The sequence below is a fragment of the Hyla sarda genome, chromosome 1 (genome assembly GCF_029499605.1).
Source record: "Hyla sarda isolate aHylSar1 chromosome 1, aHylSar1.hap1, whole genome shotgun sequence".
Lineage (NCBI taxonomy): Eukaryota > Metazoa > Chordata > Amphibia > Anura > Hylidae > Hyla > Hyla sarda.
The window spans coordinates 38,866,255-38,883,479 of NC_079189.1; the positions used below are offsets into that span (position 1 = coordinate 38,866,255).

Below are 17,225 nucleotides of genomic sequence, written 5' to 3' on the forward strand. Positions count from 1 at the left end.
CACCAGCATCTATACGAATGGGGAAAAATGTTGTCTTCCCTGGGTCGGCAATTGGTAAAGCCTGCAGGTTTAAAGGCGTACTCCGTTGCTCAGCGTTTGTAGCAAAATGTTCCGAATGCTTAGAGCCGTGCCGGGAGCTCGTTACATCATAGCCCCACCCCTCATGATGTCACACCCCGCCCCCTCAATGCAAGTCTATGGGAGGGGGCGTGTCACGAGCTGCCGGCTCTAAGCGTTTGGAACATTTTGTTCCAAACGCTGAGCAGCAAGGTACCCGTGTAAGCAATTGATAACATCGACCAATGTAATGCAATAGCTTAACATAAATCTATGAAAGCAATCTACTGACGGGTTATAATAGACTCATAGGAGTGCCAAAAATGGGAGGAGAGGGGGAGAAAAAAAGTACAAAAAATGTTTTTAAAACATAACCACCCCTCTCCCCCCAATAAAAATTCAAATCACCCTCCTTTTTCCAATTTTCTTGTAAATCACTATAATATAAATATATAATATAAATAAATATATATATACACACACACATATTTGGTATCATGGCATGCATAATTGTCCAAACTATTTATTTAACTATGGAACAAAACAAACATTATCCTTGGTATTATTGGAATTAAGGCTGCTTTCACACTATAAAATTCATCCGTTTTAAAGATCCGTTTGATGTTTCGTTATGAAAATTCTGAAAATCGGCCATTAAACGTCCGTTAGAAAATCCCATTATAGTCTATGGGATTTTTACATTTTTAGTTTTAATCCGTTATAGTCCGTTATTAATAATGGACGTTATTTTGTGACGGAAGATAGTAATGGGAGTAATAGTGCATGCACTACTTCTTCCGTTCATTCTCCCGTCACAAAATAACGTCCGTTATTAATAACGGACTATAACGGATTAAAACGGATGATGTAAAAATCCCATAGACTATAATGGGATTTTCTAACGGACGTTTAATGGACGATTTTCAGGATTTTCATAACGGAACATCAAACGGATCTTTAAAACGGATGAATTTTATAGTGTGAAAGCAGCCTAAACTGACCCACAAAATAAAGTTTACGTGTCAGTTTTCCAACAATATAAACATCAAAAATTATGGCCCCACAAGATGGCACAATTCCATATTCCATTTAAAGGGGTTATCCAGGAAAAAAACTTTTTTTATATATCAACTGGCTCCAGAAAGTTAAACAGATTTGTAAATTACTTCTATTAAAAAATCTTAGTCCTTTCTTTACTAATGAGCTTCTGAAGTTGAGTTGTTCTTTTCTTTCTAAGTGCTCTCTGATGACACCTGTCTCGGGAACCGATCAGTTTAGAAGCAAATCCCCATAGCAAACCTCTTCTAAACTGGGCGGTTGCCGAGACACGTGTCATCAGAGAGCACTTAGACAGAAAAGAACAACGCAACTTCAGAAGCTCATAAGTACTGAAAGGATTAAGATTTTCTTTAATAGAAGTAATTTACAAATCTGTTTAACTTTCTGGAGCCAGTTGATTTAAAAAAAAAAGTTTTTTCCTCGATAACCTATTTAAATTCTGCCCTACTTATAATTTTTTTTTTCTGGCTTCCTTATACATTATATGATAAAATAAAGTAAACCAATGGAAAGTACACATTGTCCCACAAAAAAATAAGCCCTAATACAACTTTGTCAGTGGAAAGATAAAAAGTTATGGGTCTTAAAGGAGATATATAATGGGGAAAATACTTAAAGGGGTTATCCAGGAAAAAACTTTTTTTTATATATATCAACTGCCTCCAGAAAGTTAAACAGATACTTCTATTAAAAAAATCTTCATCCTTTCAGTACTTATGAGCTTCTGAAGTTGAGTTGTTCTTTTCTGTCTAAGTTCTCTCTGATGACACGTGTCTCGGGAACTTCCCAGTTTAGAAGCAAATCCCTATAACAAACCTCTTCTACTCTGTGCAGTTCCCAAGACAAGCAGAGAGCACTGTTTCCAGACAGAAAACCACTCAACTTCAGCAGCTGATGATTATTGAAAGGATTAAGATTTTTTAATAGAAGTAATTTACAAATCTGTTTAACTTTCTGGAACCAGTTGATATAAAAAGAAAAGTTTTTTTTTCCCCTGGAATACCCCATTAACCCTACCGAGTCCAACCCTAGCATATTTACCATGTCATTTGTACCTCCGATATGGGAGGGGTCTCAAACTGGTGGTCCTCCAGATGTTGCAAAACTTCAACTCCCAGCATGCCTGGACATGCCCAGACAGCCATTTGCTGCAGCTAACGGCTGTCGGGAATGCTGGGAGTTGAAGTTTTGCAACATCTGGAGGGCCACCAGTTTGCGACCACTGTTCTAGACCCAGAGCCCCTGCTGAGGTTGCAGATCTCCTCCAGACCTTAGTTTACATATGAGTGCAGGTATGAATGACAGGCATGTGCCTTGGATGTGTGATACAGAATAGAATTAAATTATCGTTTGCATCACAATGATGTATAATGGACAATGATCAGGGTTTGTTGTTTATTCTTATATTGGTGTGAATTCTGCTTTCAATATGATAAATAGTCATAAACAGATGTAGCAGAGCAAAAATTGTCAACCGGCGGCTTTTATCAGTATGGTTGGCGTCACACAGCAGTATGTGGCTCAGTATTTTGCATCGGTATATTTTAGCTAAATTAGAAGTTGAGCCTACAGCGAGAGAAAAAAACGCAATGTAAAGATTTGCACCTTTTTTTATGTTATGGTTTTAAATACTGAGCCATACACTGCCAGGTTTAAGGGGTACTCCGGAGGGGGGGGGGGGTTAAATCAACTGGTGCCAGAAAATATACAGATTTGTAAATTGCTTCTATAAAAAAATCCTAATGCTTCCAGTACTTATCAGCTGCTGTATGCTCTAGAGGAAGTTGTGTAGTTCTTTCCAGTCTGAGAACAGTGCTCTCTGCTGACACCTCTGTCCGCGTCAGGAACTGTCCAGAGCAGGAGAGATTCGTTATGGGGATTTGCTCCTACTCTGGACAGTTCCTGACATGGAGTTGTAGTTTTGCAACAGCTGGAGGCATCCTGGTTGGGAAACGCTGACTTAGAGGGATGCATTGCTGCTGCCCCTTTATGTTCATAGATTGCTAGCTACTTGTCTTGCCTGCAATCTTACCATAACCTGGCAGCAGCTTATATATTTCACTCATCTCACTGATATAAATTGAAAATATATATGCACGCTCAACTGATATGAGCATACATGGTCGTAGTGAAGTTGGGAGAAATAAATGTTGGTTAAGGAGATATGTCTGTAATAAAAAGATATCTCCATACACTAAAGTGAGGGTTTAGGTGGGGGTCTGACCTACTGGGACCCCTATAGATCACTAGAATGGGGCAGCATTTGAGCATGCCACTCCGTTCAAACTCTTTGGGACTGTTTTTTTTTTCCAGTAGCCCCATAGACTTAGTAGTCCTCCACTGGTTTTAAATGGGGGACACTGGGCACCCATTCTAATGATAAGTGGGGGTCCGAGCAGTCACCCCCCCCCCCATATGCTTTAGATGTGTGATGGCTTGTTATTACCAGAATACCCCTTTAAGTCTATGGCCACTTTAAGGCTCTGTTAACACTAGCATTACAATTTCTATTCCGAAAGAAGCCATGTCAGCTATACCTAATCCTAATGGATCCCATTAACTTGTAATGGAGTCCTTCACGTTTCCGTCAAGTTTCTATTGAACAGATTAACAGCCTAAGCTATTAATGCTGCAAAAAAGCAACAGAAACATGACAGAGCTTGAAGAACCCAAGTGTGAACAAAGCCTTATTTATAAGTTATAATTGTATTTAAATGGTCACTGTCACCAACTTTATTTTTTGATATGTTGTAATAATTGTGTACTACAACACATCTCTAATATACTTTTATTATTTATTTATTTTATTAAAATGGTTTAATTTACATTTGAAAACCGGCCACTAGGGGTCTCCCTCCTAGTGGCCGGCTGCAACCTGGTGTGACGTCACGTCTGAAAAAGGACTGATTTTGGCCGGGCAATCAGTCCTTTTTCAGTTAGGCTGCACTCGCTCCCTGCCTGTCAATCAGACAGGCAGGGAGCGAGCGCATTGGCTCCCCGGCCACTGGCTGGGAGGCCACTCCTCCGGCACATCGCTGCTGCCTCGTCGCCGCCGCTGTCCCTGCACGCCCGTTGCCGGACTCTGCAGTAAGTGTAATGAGGGAACGGGGTATGTGGGAGGGGGGTTTGTGATGGAGGGAACGGGGTATGCGGGGGGGGGGGTTGTGATGGAGGGAACGGGGTATGGCGCGCGGGGGGGGGGAACAGAGGGAACGGGCTAGCGCCGTAGCGCCGCAGCGCAGCATGTAACTAACTAATAGTTTATCTATACAGGGTGCCTCCAGCTGTTTCAATACTACAACTCCCAGCATGCCCTGACAGCCAATAGATGTCAGGGCAAGCTGGGAGTTGTAGTGGTGAAACAGCTGGAGGCACCCTTTGTAGATGAACTAAGGGCGGAAGTCCCCCCCAGCAGGCATCAGTGACGTGGTGCCTGCTGGGGAAGTCTGCCTGGTAGTGAGGGATAGAAGGGCAATAGGCAGGGACAGAAGAAAAAAAAAATAGGATGGTGGGAGCTACTCTTTAAAGAAAACCCCAAACAAGCCTATTGTCAGCAAACTATTTACAAATCTTTATTCATTATAAATAAAACAAAAACACAAAAAATATAAAAAAAAATAAATCAGAATCTTATTTTACATTAGAAGGCTATAAATCTACATATACATGCTATTCCGCAATATAAGACGAGTGGCAGTGACAGTAATGTACATGTCTGGCATGATAACAGTATGAGATAGTATGAAGTCCTTGCCCAATATTGGATTCTATGGGAATATGGCATTTAGTTCAGTATCTCCCGTATATGTGAGGGTGCTGGGACTGGAGCTGCTGTAGGAACTGTGGCTTCTGGTTGGCTGCAGGGAAGGAGTTGTAATATGAGGTTCTACTATAGAACAGATTGTTGTCCTGTATATCTCCGGTTGGTTCTGCAGGGGGGATGGAGCTGAAGCTGTTCAGACCTGTGATGTTCCTCTGAGACAGTTCATTGACAAGGCCCAATGGCATCTGTTTGCTTACCGAGTTTGTTTCAATATTTGCAACAGTGTTCAGGAAGTTATTGAGGCACGGCGTATAGGTAACGGCAGGCGGTGATGGCGATTTAATATCGTGTGGCGGTGAAGCCTCCACAGATGATGGGGATGGGGTAGACACCGGGCTCTCTTTGTCTTTTCTGTCTTCTTCAACCTTAGCCAACTTGGCAGAGTTGCCGTCAGATTTGCTCTTTCGCTTCCTGCGGAAATTGCCGTTGTCGAACATCTTTTCGCAATTGGAGTCGAGGGTCCAGTAGTTTCCTTTACCTGAAAAAATAGTAACGGAGAGGTAAGCGGAAAGAAAGATACCAAGAGGTCTAAGAAGAGGATAGAATCCTTTTTTTAAGAACTAGTTTTAAAAAAATATGTAGTAAAACAACACTTAAAATAAAAAGAATAAAAAATGTAAATATATTAAAATAAAAAATAAAAGATATTTCTAATAAAATAAGAAATGTTTTAAAAACTACTTTGAAAAAATATTTTCTCTTAATTCTATTTTATTATACTTTTTAACAGTAAGTGTAAGGCTAAGTTTCCACCAGTTTTTTTTTATGGCAGTTTTTGGAAAACTGCTACTGCAAAAGTGGATCCATAAGGGAGGAGAAGTGTAAGTCCTTTCTTTTTTATGTCCTATTCCATTTGAATACACTTCTGGCTTTGGCTCAAAAACTGCAGTAACAGTTTTCCAAAAACTGCCAGAAAAAAAAATCAATTTTGGAAACTTAGCCTAAGTAGTAAGCAGCGTAATTGTATCAATACATTATATTGATAGATTTATAACTAATAATACCAAAAATACAAAAGAATAAACATGTATCTACAGTATCGGGCAATTCATTTGTAATCTATTGGATATGAAACGTTTTTTTAAGTAAATTTTATAGATAGTGCTGTACTGTGTTAGCTGGAAAAATCCATGTGATGGTAAATACTTTTGTGTCGAAACGGGCCAATGTATTGAAAGTTTCTTACCTGGATCACTTTCATCCCTTGCGACTTTCTTGAAGCAGTCATTCAGAGATAGGTTATGCCGGATAGAGTTTTGCCATCCTGCTTTACTCTTCTTATAGAAGGGGAAGTTGTCCGCCACGTACTGATAAATCTGACTTAGAGTTAGTTTTCTCTCTGGAGCGTTCTGTATGGCCATGGCAATGAGTGCTGAATAGGAATATGGAGGTCTCACCATCTTCATCAATTCTTCTTGAGATGCAACTGACAACCAGCTAAGATCTGCCCCACCAAAACCAGATGAATTTGGCAGGAATTGGCGCTGGGATCCATAAGCTGAGTGCATGTATGGGGATGGGCTATTGCCATGAAGGTAACTTGATGAGTTGTTGACTCCAGGTGCTCCAAGCCACAAGTAGGGGTTTGTTGGTGGAGCATAGTCCCCTAGTCCATAGTTAGAAGCCCTCTGAGATGCATGGAGGTTCTGCTGGTGGTACATGCTGAAGTTCTCACAATACACCGCCATCTCTGGAGCTTCCTGGGCACTTTTGGGTTGAAGTTGCTGTGGGTTAGAAGTTGGAAGTCTTTGGTGAGCTGGTAGTTGGATGGAGTTCATACTCTTCACAGCACCTGTAAATCTCTTGGTGCTTCTTTAGTGTCAAACCTCTGGAGGACCTGTCTTTATACCACCCAAGACCTTCCTGCCTGGGGCTAAGAATAGGTGTGTCCTTCTCTGAGCAACCAGTTGGATGGCTCTGGAGACAAGTTATAGGTGGGTACAGACAGATCGCACCTTCAGAGAGGCACCAGCTAGAACAATGGATCCTTTTCATCGATTGTTCTCCTCATCTGTCTGCCCCAGCAGGACATTATTTCTTCATTTCTTATGCTAATTCATTGGAACAAGTTGCAGTTAAATATGACCCCATGTTTTCACAAGATCTTGATATACTGTAATTGGTTCTATATACAGCTAGTAGCATGTTATATCTTACGTTATACTAAATTTAGCTATTACAGTAAATGTTATATAGAACATTTATTCCTTATTTACAGTCAAGTAACTCAGTGCCACAATTAATGTAAAAATATAAAATAGTCTAATACTTTTTCCAGGTTGCCAAAGCAGCAGTAAAATATTATGTAACTATGTAGCATTGCTACAACCTTCTATGCGTCAATTGCAGGCTTTGTGGGGGCACAAGTGTAGATACCGATAAGTATATCTACATCTTTACCCACTCAGTGTTAGGATACGTTCGCACGCGCAGATTTTTTAGTGGGTTTTCCGCTGCGTATTTGAAAGGGGTGGGCTCTTCTCGGCTGTCCACAGCAGATTTTCCACGGCGGAATTTACGCTGCGGAAAATCTGCCACAGTCCCTACTGACTTCAATGGGGCTTGCGGCGGATTTTCTGCAGTGTACATTCCGCCGCGGAAAATCTGCTGCGGACAGCCGAGAAGAGCCCACCCACTTTCAAATACGCAGCGGAAAACCCGCTAAAAATTCTGCGCATGTGAACGTACCCTTAAGCTGGATCATACATGTAAGAAAGCTGACTACTTTATCAGACAACAACCATCTTTGTTTTGATTGATCCACATATATATATAAATATATATATATATATATATATATATATATATATATATACACACATATATATACATGCCTGGCTTGATCAGGATAATATCATTACATGTATACATTACATGGTTGACCAGTCGTGCCAAAATCTAATGTGTATGGCCAGCTTAGGATCTGTAATCAGTGCAATGAGTCAATGGGAAGTAGCTGCCACACTTTATTAGTGAAAGACATTTAGTGATGATGCAAAGGTGAAAGACATATAGAGGATAATGAAGGGAAGCAATGGCTACTGGAAAATGCTGAGAGGTTAAAGGAGTAGTCCAGTGGTGAACCCAGTGGTGAACAACTTATCCCCTAACCTAAGGATAGGGGATAAGTTTGAGATCGCGGGGGGTCCGACCGCTGGGGCCCCCTGCGATCTCCTGTACGGAGCCCCGACAGCCCGCGGGAAGGGGGCGTGTCAACCTCCGCACGAAGCGGCGGCCAACACGCCCCCTCAATACAACTCTATGGCAGAGCCGAAGCGCTGCCTTCGGCAATCTCCGGCTCTGCCATAAAGATGTATTGAGGGGGCGTGTCGACTGCCGATTCGTGTGGAGGTTGACACGCGCTATCTGTCCGGAGAGCCTGGCCCCCGTACAGAGAGATCGCAGGGGGCCCCCAGCGGTCGGACCCCCCGCGATCTCAAACTTATCCCCTATCCTTAGGATAGGGGATAGGTTTTTCACCACTGGACTACCCCTTTAAGGAAGGGGGAAAAAACTTCAGTTTAATCATAAAGCCGGTAATACACTTCAGAATTTCGAGTGCGGCCAGCACTGAATCAGTCGGCGCTAGGACCGTGCGGACATTGCCTCCCCTATAAACGGCATTGTCTGTGCAGTGGAGATCCCTCAGAACATTGAACAAATTCAACTTAGCCTAAGGGTATATTTACACGGGCGGAATTTCTGGTGGCGGAATCTGCCGGCAGAATTCCACCTGATAGGGAAGCCCAATGCACTTCTATGGGATTCCGCACTCCCATTGACACTTCGGAAATCCCGCTTGCGGAATAGCGGGATTTCCGAAATGTCAACGGGAGTGCGGAATCCCATAGAAGTGTATTGGGCTTGAACAAATTCAATGTTCTAGCCGAATTTATTGGACGGAAAGTTTTGTCTCGAAAACTCCATAGTGTGCACTGTGCAGTGGAATCCCATTACCAGCAATGGGACCCTGCTGCAATGGAAATTAAAGCAGAATTTTAAAACAAAATTTCCAAGCGGAAATTCCATAGTGGGGCTAAGGGTATTTTCACACGGGCGGAATGCACCGGCGGAATTTCGCCTGAAAGGGAAGCCCAATACACTTCTATGGGATTCCGCACTCCTATTGACACTTCGGAAATCCCGCTTGCGGGATTTCCAAAGTGTCAACGGGAGTGCGGAATCCCATAGAAGTGTATTGGGCTTTCGTTTCAGGTGGAATTTGCTGGCAGAAGTTCCACCCATGTGAATAGACCCTAAAGGTTAGTATTTTTTCGTTTATTTGATAATGGTGATCACAGAAGGGCCCTTATGACTTGGTCCCCATGATTTTAAATCTATGGATCCTGGAAATTGTTACATTATTTTTCCTGTTAAGATGTAATAATCCCCACCGAGTCATGACTCCTGGGCCCCAATGCTAAAAATCACAGGGCAACCACCCCATATGTTATACAGCCAATAAACATAGCTTTCTTCTTAGGTGGCAACAGAGTTGATGGGTTCTACTTCTTTCCAGCACCAGGGTCTGGATGTGAGTTCTGTCTCTGACCCTCCCTATAGATATGCCCCTAGGGTGATTAGCCTGAATGGAGTTGTCTGGTATAGCTTCCATTAACATAGCATAGATAATGCAAATGCTGGGGGGTGATGAATACAGCAAGGAGGCTGATTATAAAAATTAACTTTAGATTAACAGAAAGATTACAATAGTAATAAAAGGAAAATGGTGACATGTAAATCCTGCTTTGATATATCATCACAATCCTGGTGTGAAATTTGTGTGAAAAGAGTGAAATCTGCCGCCATCCCAACATACAACTGTACAAAGCTTGACAGTGCTAAATAATGCCAGTATAGTGTGTGTGTATATATATATATATAAATATATATATATATATATATATATATATACAAGAAAAAAGAAAGATAGCCAGCACAACAGCCTAATACACGGGTGCACACTGCTATGGCATATACAGAGTATACAAAAAAAGAGGATTGCAGCAGCACACATTGGTCAAAAAAATTGAGGCTCTTAGCGCACTTTTTGATCAAAACGTGTCCCCCATCCACCACGGGGAGGTGGCCTCATTTAGGATGGGAACCTAGCACAAATTCTGAGCCTAACACTCAACTATCCACTCACCTCTGCTGGGCATATAGCCTCTGACTGGGTGACATGCTGGATCCATTTAAAACTCCACAACTTATCCCCTAAGGATAGGGGATAAGTTGCAGATCGCGGGGGGTCCGACCGCTGGGGCCCCCGGCGATCTCCTGTACGGGGCCCGACAGCCCGTGCAAAGTGGGCGTGTCGACTACCACACGAAGCGGCGTCCGACACGCCCCCTCAATACAACTCTTTGACAGAGCCGGAGCGCTGCCTTCGGCAATATCCGGCTCTGCCATAGCGATGTATTGAGGGGGCGTGTCTGACACCGCTTCGTGCGTTGGTCGACACCCGCTATCTGGCCGGAGAGCCTGTACAGAGAGACCCCCGTACAGAGAGATCGCGGGGGCCCCCAGCGGTCGGACCCCCCGCAATCTCAAACTTATCCCCTATCCTTAGGATAGGGGATACGTTTTTCACCACTGGATTACCCCTTTAAGGTTTAATAGTCAAGAAATGACAACAGATTGCCAAAATTCACAAAGAAAAACGTCAAGTAGATACAAAAGTGCCTCTACGAAGAGGATAGATATGGTAAGAAAGGTAAACTGATAATACTATTTGTTAGCTCTGTTGTACAAAGCTCACAAATCATAAACAATACCCCCCAGACCACCTGGGGTCATTTTGCTTTGTGAATTTTGGCAATCTTCATTTCTTGACTATTAAACGTTTTCTGCACTTTATGTACTGTTCACCTGATATCCCTAATGCCTTGAAGATCTCCGATTCGGCTCTCGGACATGATCATGTTGTCCAGGTCACTACAAAAAGGGAGACTCCAAAAGATCTTTTTGCTAACTGCTTTAGAGAGAACATTGAGATGGGAAAACGATCCAGGGGGACATCTAAATCATAGAGACTGGAAACATAAAATGCAGTAATCTTCATCCGGATGAGATGTAACCAGATCTGATCATACGGATAAATCCCACGTAGGGTCCTCCGATCACCGCCCTAAATCAACCCTTTCCCAGTCTGCTCCCACCTGTACAGAGATTACCATCATTCTTATCTGTCCCCAATCGGTCTTATTTCCTCACACACACTCTAGGGCCAATTTTGTCGCAAGTCAATAACTCACCAGTACGTTTTTAAGGGTGTGGGAGGAAGTTGAGTGCCTGAAGAAAATCCCACAACACAATTGGAGAACATACAATCCCCATGCAGATGTTGTCCTTGGTCAGCTTCAAACCCAATCACTATGGCCAACCCCTGAGCCACAATGGCCGTTTTAGAATTGTGCAAATATTATATTAAAAACTTAATTACAAAATGTCTGTTAGAACTGGTTAGACTGGTTTTATACCCCTCAGTTTTATTAAAACTATAAAGCTTGCCACACATATTTAATAAATGGCAGGTTCTGCCAATCATCTAATGTGAATGTCAACCTCTTGACTGAGCAATGGCAGATATCGGAAAGCGATGTTGGATCCTAATATGCCGTATTCTTTCGTTTTTAAGTGGTAAGGTAAGATAAGCTGTCAGCTGAAGTGTTAGGCAGTGGCTTTCTCCTCTCCCCGTTCAGAATACTTGCACGCTTGGTGTCCAGATATATTGGAGAGAGATAGCGGCCTAAAGGGTATTGCCTGCTTAAATGATTGAGGATTACTTATGGCCCCCACATACCTTAAACATGTGTTGTCCAAACCTGCCATAGAATCCACCAACCATCTAATGTGTGTGTATGGCGGTCTCTTAATGGGGTACTCCGCCCCTAGACATCTTATATCCTATGCAAAGGATATGGGATAAGATGTCTGATCATGGGGGGGCCCACCGCTGGGGACCCCCGTGATCTCCCTGCTGCACCCAGCGTTCGTTTAGAGCGTTGGGTGCAAAACCGGAGCCTCGTAACATCAAGGCCACGCCCCCCTCAATGCAAGTCTATGGGAGGGGGCGTGATGGCTGTCACGCCCCCTCCAATAGACTTGCATTGAGGGGACATGGCTGTGATATCACGAGCAGAGCATGACCATGACGTCACGAGGCTCCATCCTGCATCGCTAGTCATCCGGCACGGAGCAAAGTTTGCTCCATGCACCAGATGTCTGAGGTGCCGCAGCTGAGATCGCGAGGGTCCCCAGCAGCGGGACCCCCGCGATCGGACATCTTATCCCCTATCCTTTGGATAAGATGTCTGGGGGCGGAGTACCCCTTTAACTCTACCCATACAGATGACTGAACATGTGGATATTCAACTGCCCGATCCGCTCCCTGTAAACATAATGATTCTGGTAGCGGCTTCACAGCCCCTCTCTTTCATTCCCTACACTTGCACACTCTCCAAGCATTTATAGGTATGGGGGGGGGGGGGGGATCAGAGAGAGCGCTGTACAAGCATTCGGCTAGCAGCTACCTCATGCATATGGCCACCTTTACAAATTGTTCTACTATAGGTTTTCATGTTGGGTGGCAATTATTCCTTTAAAGTCTTACATAATGAAAAAAGACCTTTTGGGCCCTATTAGACGGACTGAACCCAAAAAAAGTAGATCATTGCTTGTTTATGGGCCTTTACGTGGCTGTCGGCCATACATCCCCTACTATAGGGGTGATCTACGGCAGATGGGTAATGATTTTTTAACAACCTGATCAGCTGATCTCTGGCTCTATTACACATGGCAATATTGGCCTGATGAGCCAATAATCTCCCCTATAATAAGGTCCTTATACTGTGACAACTACGAAAGACTTGCGAAGGACCCCATGCCGAGGACTACTATTCATCGGTCTTCTCCTCTTTCATATACTTGGGCTCCTCACAGTGTTGGGAGTAAACGGTGCAGCAGTGTCAATGAGATGTTATCCCATTAGTTGGTTAAATAAAGAGATGATGGTTCCCATAGATAGCAGGCGTCTTGTCACCAGTCTCACAATCACCTGAGCAGTGATGGTGTACTGTGATCGATGGCCGCCTTATCAGCAGCGGCTACTGCCTGTCCCCTTCCTGCCCCCAGCTATAGGCAGGTTGTTGGGACCTGATGCCTTTATTGTCACTCATCACATGGGATATTGCCGCAATTCATATCAGCGAGATGGGCTGTCAGATGGCAATGATGAATTCTCCACTAAGTGACTGGTGCGTGGCCTGGAGGGGGCTGCAGAATGGCTTTACGAGGGGCGATCAGGGCGGCACATGGGGACAATTATAATCTGAATATGTAAGCGTGACATAGGTGCAAAGATATAGACCCAATAAGACAAGAGTTCTAATCTTTATTTGTGATTAGGCCAATCTCATGTGTTACTTCTCTAGCACCTGTCTTGATCCAGACAAGTTCTAAAGCTGGTCATACATATTAGAACCCCCTTTTTTTCGGTGTGATAAGTCATGTGAATGGGGGACTCCTTACTCTCCCCGGACTCATGATGTTGATCAGGCATGTTACATTTCAACTGATCGATTTTTCTGTTTTTGGGGATATCTACAGAATTCCATCTTTCTTCCCAAAAGCCCTTAAAGGGGTTATCCAGGGAAAAACCTTTTTTTATATATCAACTGGCTCCAGAAAATTAAACAGATTTGTAAATTACATCTATAAAAAAATCTTAATACTTTCAGTATTGATGAGCTGCTAAAGTTGAGTTGTTCTTTTCTGTCTAAGTGCTCTCTGATGACACATGTCTCGGGAACCGACCAGTTTAGAAGCAAATCCCCATAGCAAACCTCTTCTACTGTGTGCAGTTCCCGAGACAAGCAGAGATGTCAGCAGAGAGCACTGTTGCCAGACAGAAAAGAACAACTCAACTTCAGCAGCTGATAATTATTGAAAGGATTAAGATTTTTTTTTATAGAAGTACGGTAACCTGTTAAGGACCCATGATGTACACGTACATCATGAGTCCGCTCCCGATCTATAACGCGGGGCCACGGCGTGGCATTGATCGCGGTGCCGCGCTATTAACCCTTTAGACGCGGCGTTCAAAGTTGAACGCCGCGTCTAAAGTGAAAGTGAAACCATGCCGGTTAGCTCAGGGAGCTTACAGGACAGCTGGAGGGCCCCTACCTGCCTCCTCGCTGTCCGATCGCCGAATGACTGCTCAGTGCCTGAGATCCAGGCATGAGCAGTCAAGCGGCAGAATCATCGATCAGTGGTTTCTTATGAGAAACCACTGATCAATTCTAAAAGATCAGTGTGTGCAGTGTTATAGGTCCCTATGGGAGCTATAACACTGCAAAAAAAAAGTGGAAAAAAAAGTGAATAAAGATCATTTAACCCCTTCCCTATTAAAAACTTTTCCCATAAAAAAAAACCAGTGTGAATAAAAATAAACATATGTGGTATCGCCGCGGGCGGAAATGTCCGAATTATAAAACTATATAATTAATTAAACCGCACGGTCAATGGCGTACGCGCAAAAAAATTCCAAAGTCCAAAATAGTGCATTTTTGGTCACTTTTTATATCATGAAAAAAAATGAATAAAAAGCGATTAATTAGTCCGATCAATACAAAAATAGTACCGCTAAAAACTTCAGAACACGGCGCAAAAAATGAGCCCTCATACCGCCCCATACGTGGAAAAATTAAAAAGTTATAGGGGTCAGAACATGACAATTATAAACGTATAAATTTTCATGCATGTAGTTATGATTACGACAAAATCAAACCTATATAAGTAGGGGATCATTTTAATCGTATGGACCTACAGAATAAAGATAAGGTGTCAGTTTTACCGAAAAATGTACTATGTAGAAACAGAAGCCCTTAAAAGTAACAAAATGGCGTTTTTTTTTTTCAATTTTGTCTCACAATTATTTTTTTTCCGTTTTGCCGTAGATTTTTGGGTATAAGGACTGATGTCATTACAAAGTAGAATTGGTGGCGCAAAAAAGAAGCCATCATATGGATTTTTAGGTGCAAAATTGAAAGAGTTATGATTTTTTAAAGGTGAGGAGGAAAAAACGAAATTGCAAAACCTGAAAACACCCGGGTCCTTAAAGGGGTTATCCAGGAAAATTTTTTTTTATATATATATATATATATCAACTGGCTTCAGAAAGTTAAACAGATTTGTAAATTACTTCTATTAAAAAATCTTAATCCTTTCAGTACTTATGAGCTTCTGAAGTTTAGGTTGTTGTTTTCTGTCTAAGTAATCTCTGATGACACGTGTCTCGGGAACCGCCCAGTTTAGAAGAGGTTTGCTATGGGAATTTGCTTCTAAACTGGGCGTTTCCCGAGACACGTGTCATCAGAGATTACTTAGACAGAAAAGAACAACCTTAACTTCAGAAGCTCATACGTACTGAAAGGATTAAGATTTTTTAATAGAAGTAATTTACAAATCTGTTTAACTTTCTGGAACCAGTTGATATATAAAAAAAAGTTTTTTCCTGGAATACCCCTTTAAGGGGTTAACATTAGCCTGATTGTCAGATTAATTATAAAGAAGAAAAGGCAAAAGCACACAGAGGCGCACACCAAGGAATAAATCACATGATATACTTTATTTAAATCTCATAACAAACAGTGTATATACACTGTTTGTTATGAGATTTAAATAAAGTGTATAATGTGATTTTTTTTCCTTGGTGTGCGCTAGAGATGAGCGAACTTCGATTCGTCACGAACTTCTCGGCTCGGCAGTTGATGACTTTTCCTGCATAAATTAGTTCAGCTTTCCGGTGCTCCGGTGGGCTGGAAAAGGTGGATACAGTCCTAGGAGACTCTTTCCTAGGACTGTATCCACCTTTTCCAGCCCACCGGAGCACCTGAAGGCTGAACTAATTTATGCAGGAAAAGTCATCAACTGCCGAGCCGAGAAGTTCGTGACGAATCAAATTTACTGTAAGTTCGCTTATCTCTAGTGTGCGCCTCTGTGTGCTTTTGCCTTTTCTTCTTTATAATTATTGTGCTTACTATAAAGCATTGGTAGCACCCATTTCTTGTTTATTCATTGGTTGAGCCCACGAATATTTATTTGTGGTTGTTGGTTGTCCGATTAGGCATCTACAGGTGGCCATACACGTTAGATAAGTAAGAAGGTTGATGGTTGAGCAAACCTTAAAGGGGTACTCCACTGGAAAATGTTTATTTTTTTATTTTTTTATCAACTGGTGCCAGAAAGTTAAACAGATTTGTAAATTATTTCTATTAAACAATCTTAATCCTTCCAGTACTTATCAGCTGCTTTATGCTCCACAGGAAGTTCTTTCCTTTTTGAATTTATTTTCTGTCTGACCACAGTGCTCTCTACCGACACCTCTGTCTATGTCAGGAGAGGTTTGCTATGGGGATTTGCTTCTACTCTGGACAGTTCCTGACATTGACAGAGGTGTCAGCAGAGAGCACTGTGGTCAGACAGAAAAGAAATTCAAAAAGAAAAAAACTTCCTCTAGAGTATACAGCAGCTGATAAGTACTGGAAGGATTTAGATTTTTAAATAAAAGTAATTTAAAAATCTGTTTAACGTTCCGGAACCAGTTGATAAAAATTTTTTTTTCCAGTGGACTTCACCTTTAAACCAGTGTTTCCCAACCAGGGTGCCTCCAGTTGTTGCAAAACTACAACTACCAGCATGCCCGGACAGCCAAAGGCTGTCCAGGCATGCTGGGAGTTGTAGTTTTGCAACAGCTGGAGGCACCCTGGTTGGGAAATGCTGCCTTGAACAAACAATTGTCCAATGAATAATCATCTTGCGGTATACATTTTAATCCATTTCGGCCATTGGTTGAAGTAGTCTAAGGTGTATGGGCACCTTAAAGGGGTACTCCGGTGGAAAACTTTTATTTTTTATTTTAAATCCACTGGTGCCAGAAAGTTAAACAGATTTGTAAATTACTTCTATTAAAAAATCTTAATCCTTCCAGTACTTATTAGCTGCTGAATACTACAGAGGAAATTCTTTTCTTTTTGGAACACAGAGCTCTCTGCTGACATCTCTGTCCATTTTAGGAACTGCCCAGAGCAGCATATGTTTTCTATGGGGAGTTTCTCCTACTCTGGACGGTACTTAAAATGGAGATGTCCGCAGAGAGCACAGTGGTCATGAGGTGAGCAGAGAGCTCTGTGTTCCAAAAAGAAAAGAATTTCCTCTGTAGTATTCAGCAGCTAATAAGTACTGAAAGGATTAAGATTTTTTAATAGAAGTAATTTACAAATCT

At 42.2% G+C, this 17,225-nt stretch overlaps 1 protein-coding gene across 2 annotated transcripts in view; it reads right to left on the reverse strand.

Annotated features, from left to right (window-relative positions):
* Positions 1-4,813: 4,813 nt before the first annotated feature.
* The window catches only part of LOC130300493 (forkhead box protein I1c-like), a 40,551-nt gene continuing 28,139 nt past the window's right edge, over positions 4,814-17,225 (reverse strand). Inside the window, exons 2-3 of one of the 2 annotated variants that reach the window (XM_056551550.1) lie at positions 6,126-6,663; positions 4,814-5,417 (exon numbers count right to left, since the gene is read on the reverse strand). In XM_056551550.1, the coding sequence (XP_056407525.1) occupies positions 4,906-5,417; positions 6,126-6,627 (1,014 nt within the window). In that variant the 5' untranslated portion in view covers positions 6,628-6,663 and the 3' untranslated portion in view covers positions 4,814-4,905. Of the gene's footprint in view, positions 5,418-6,125; positions 6,946-17,225 lie in introns of those variants that run through there. The other variant, XM_056551549.1, reaches the window with a different exon arrangement.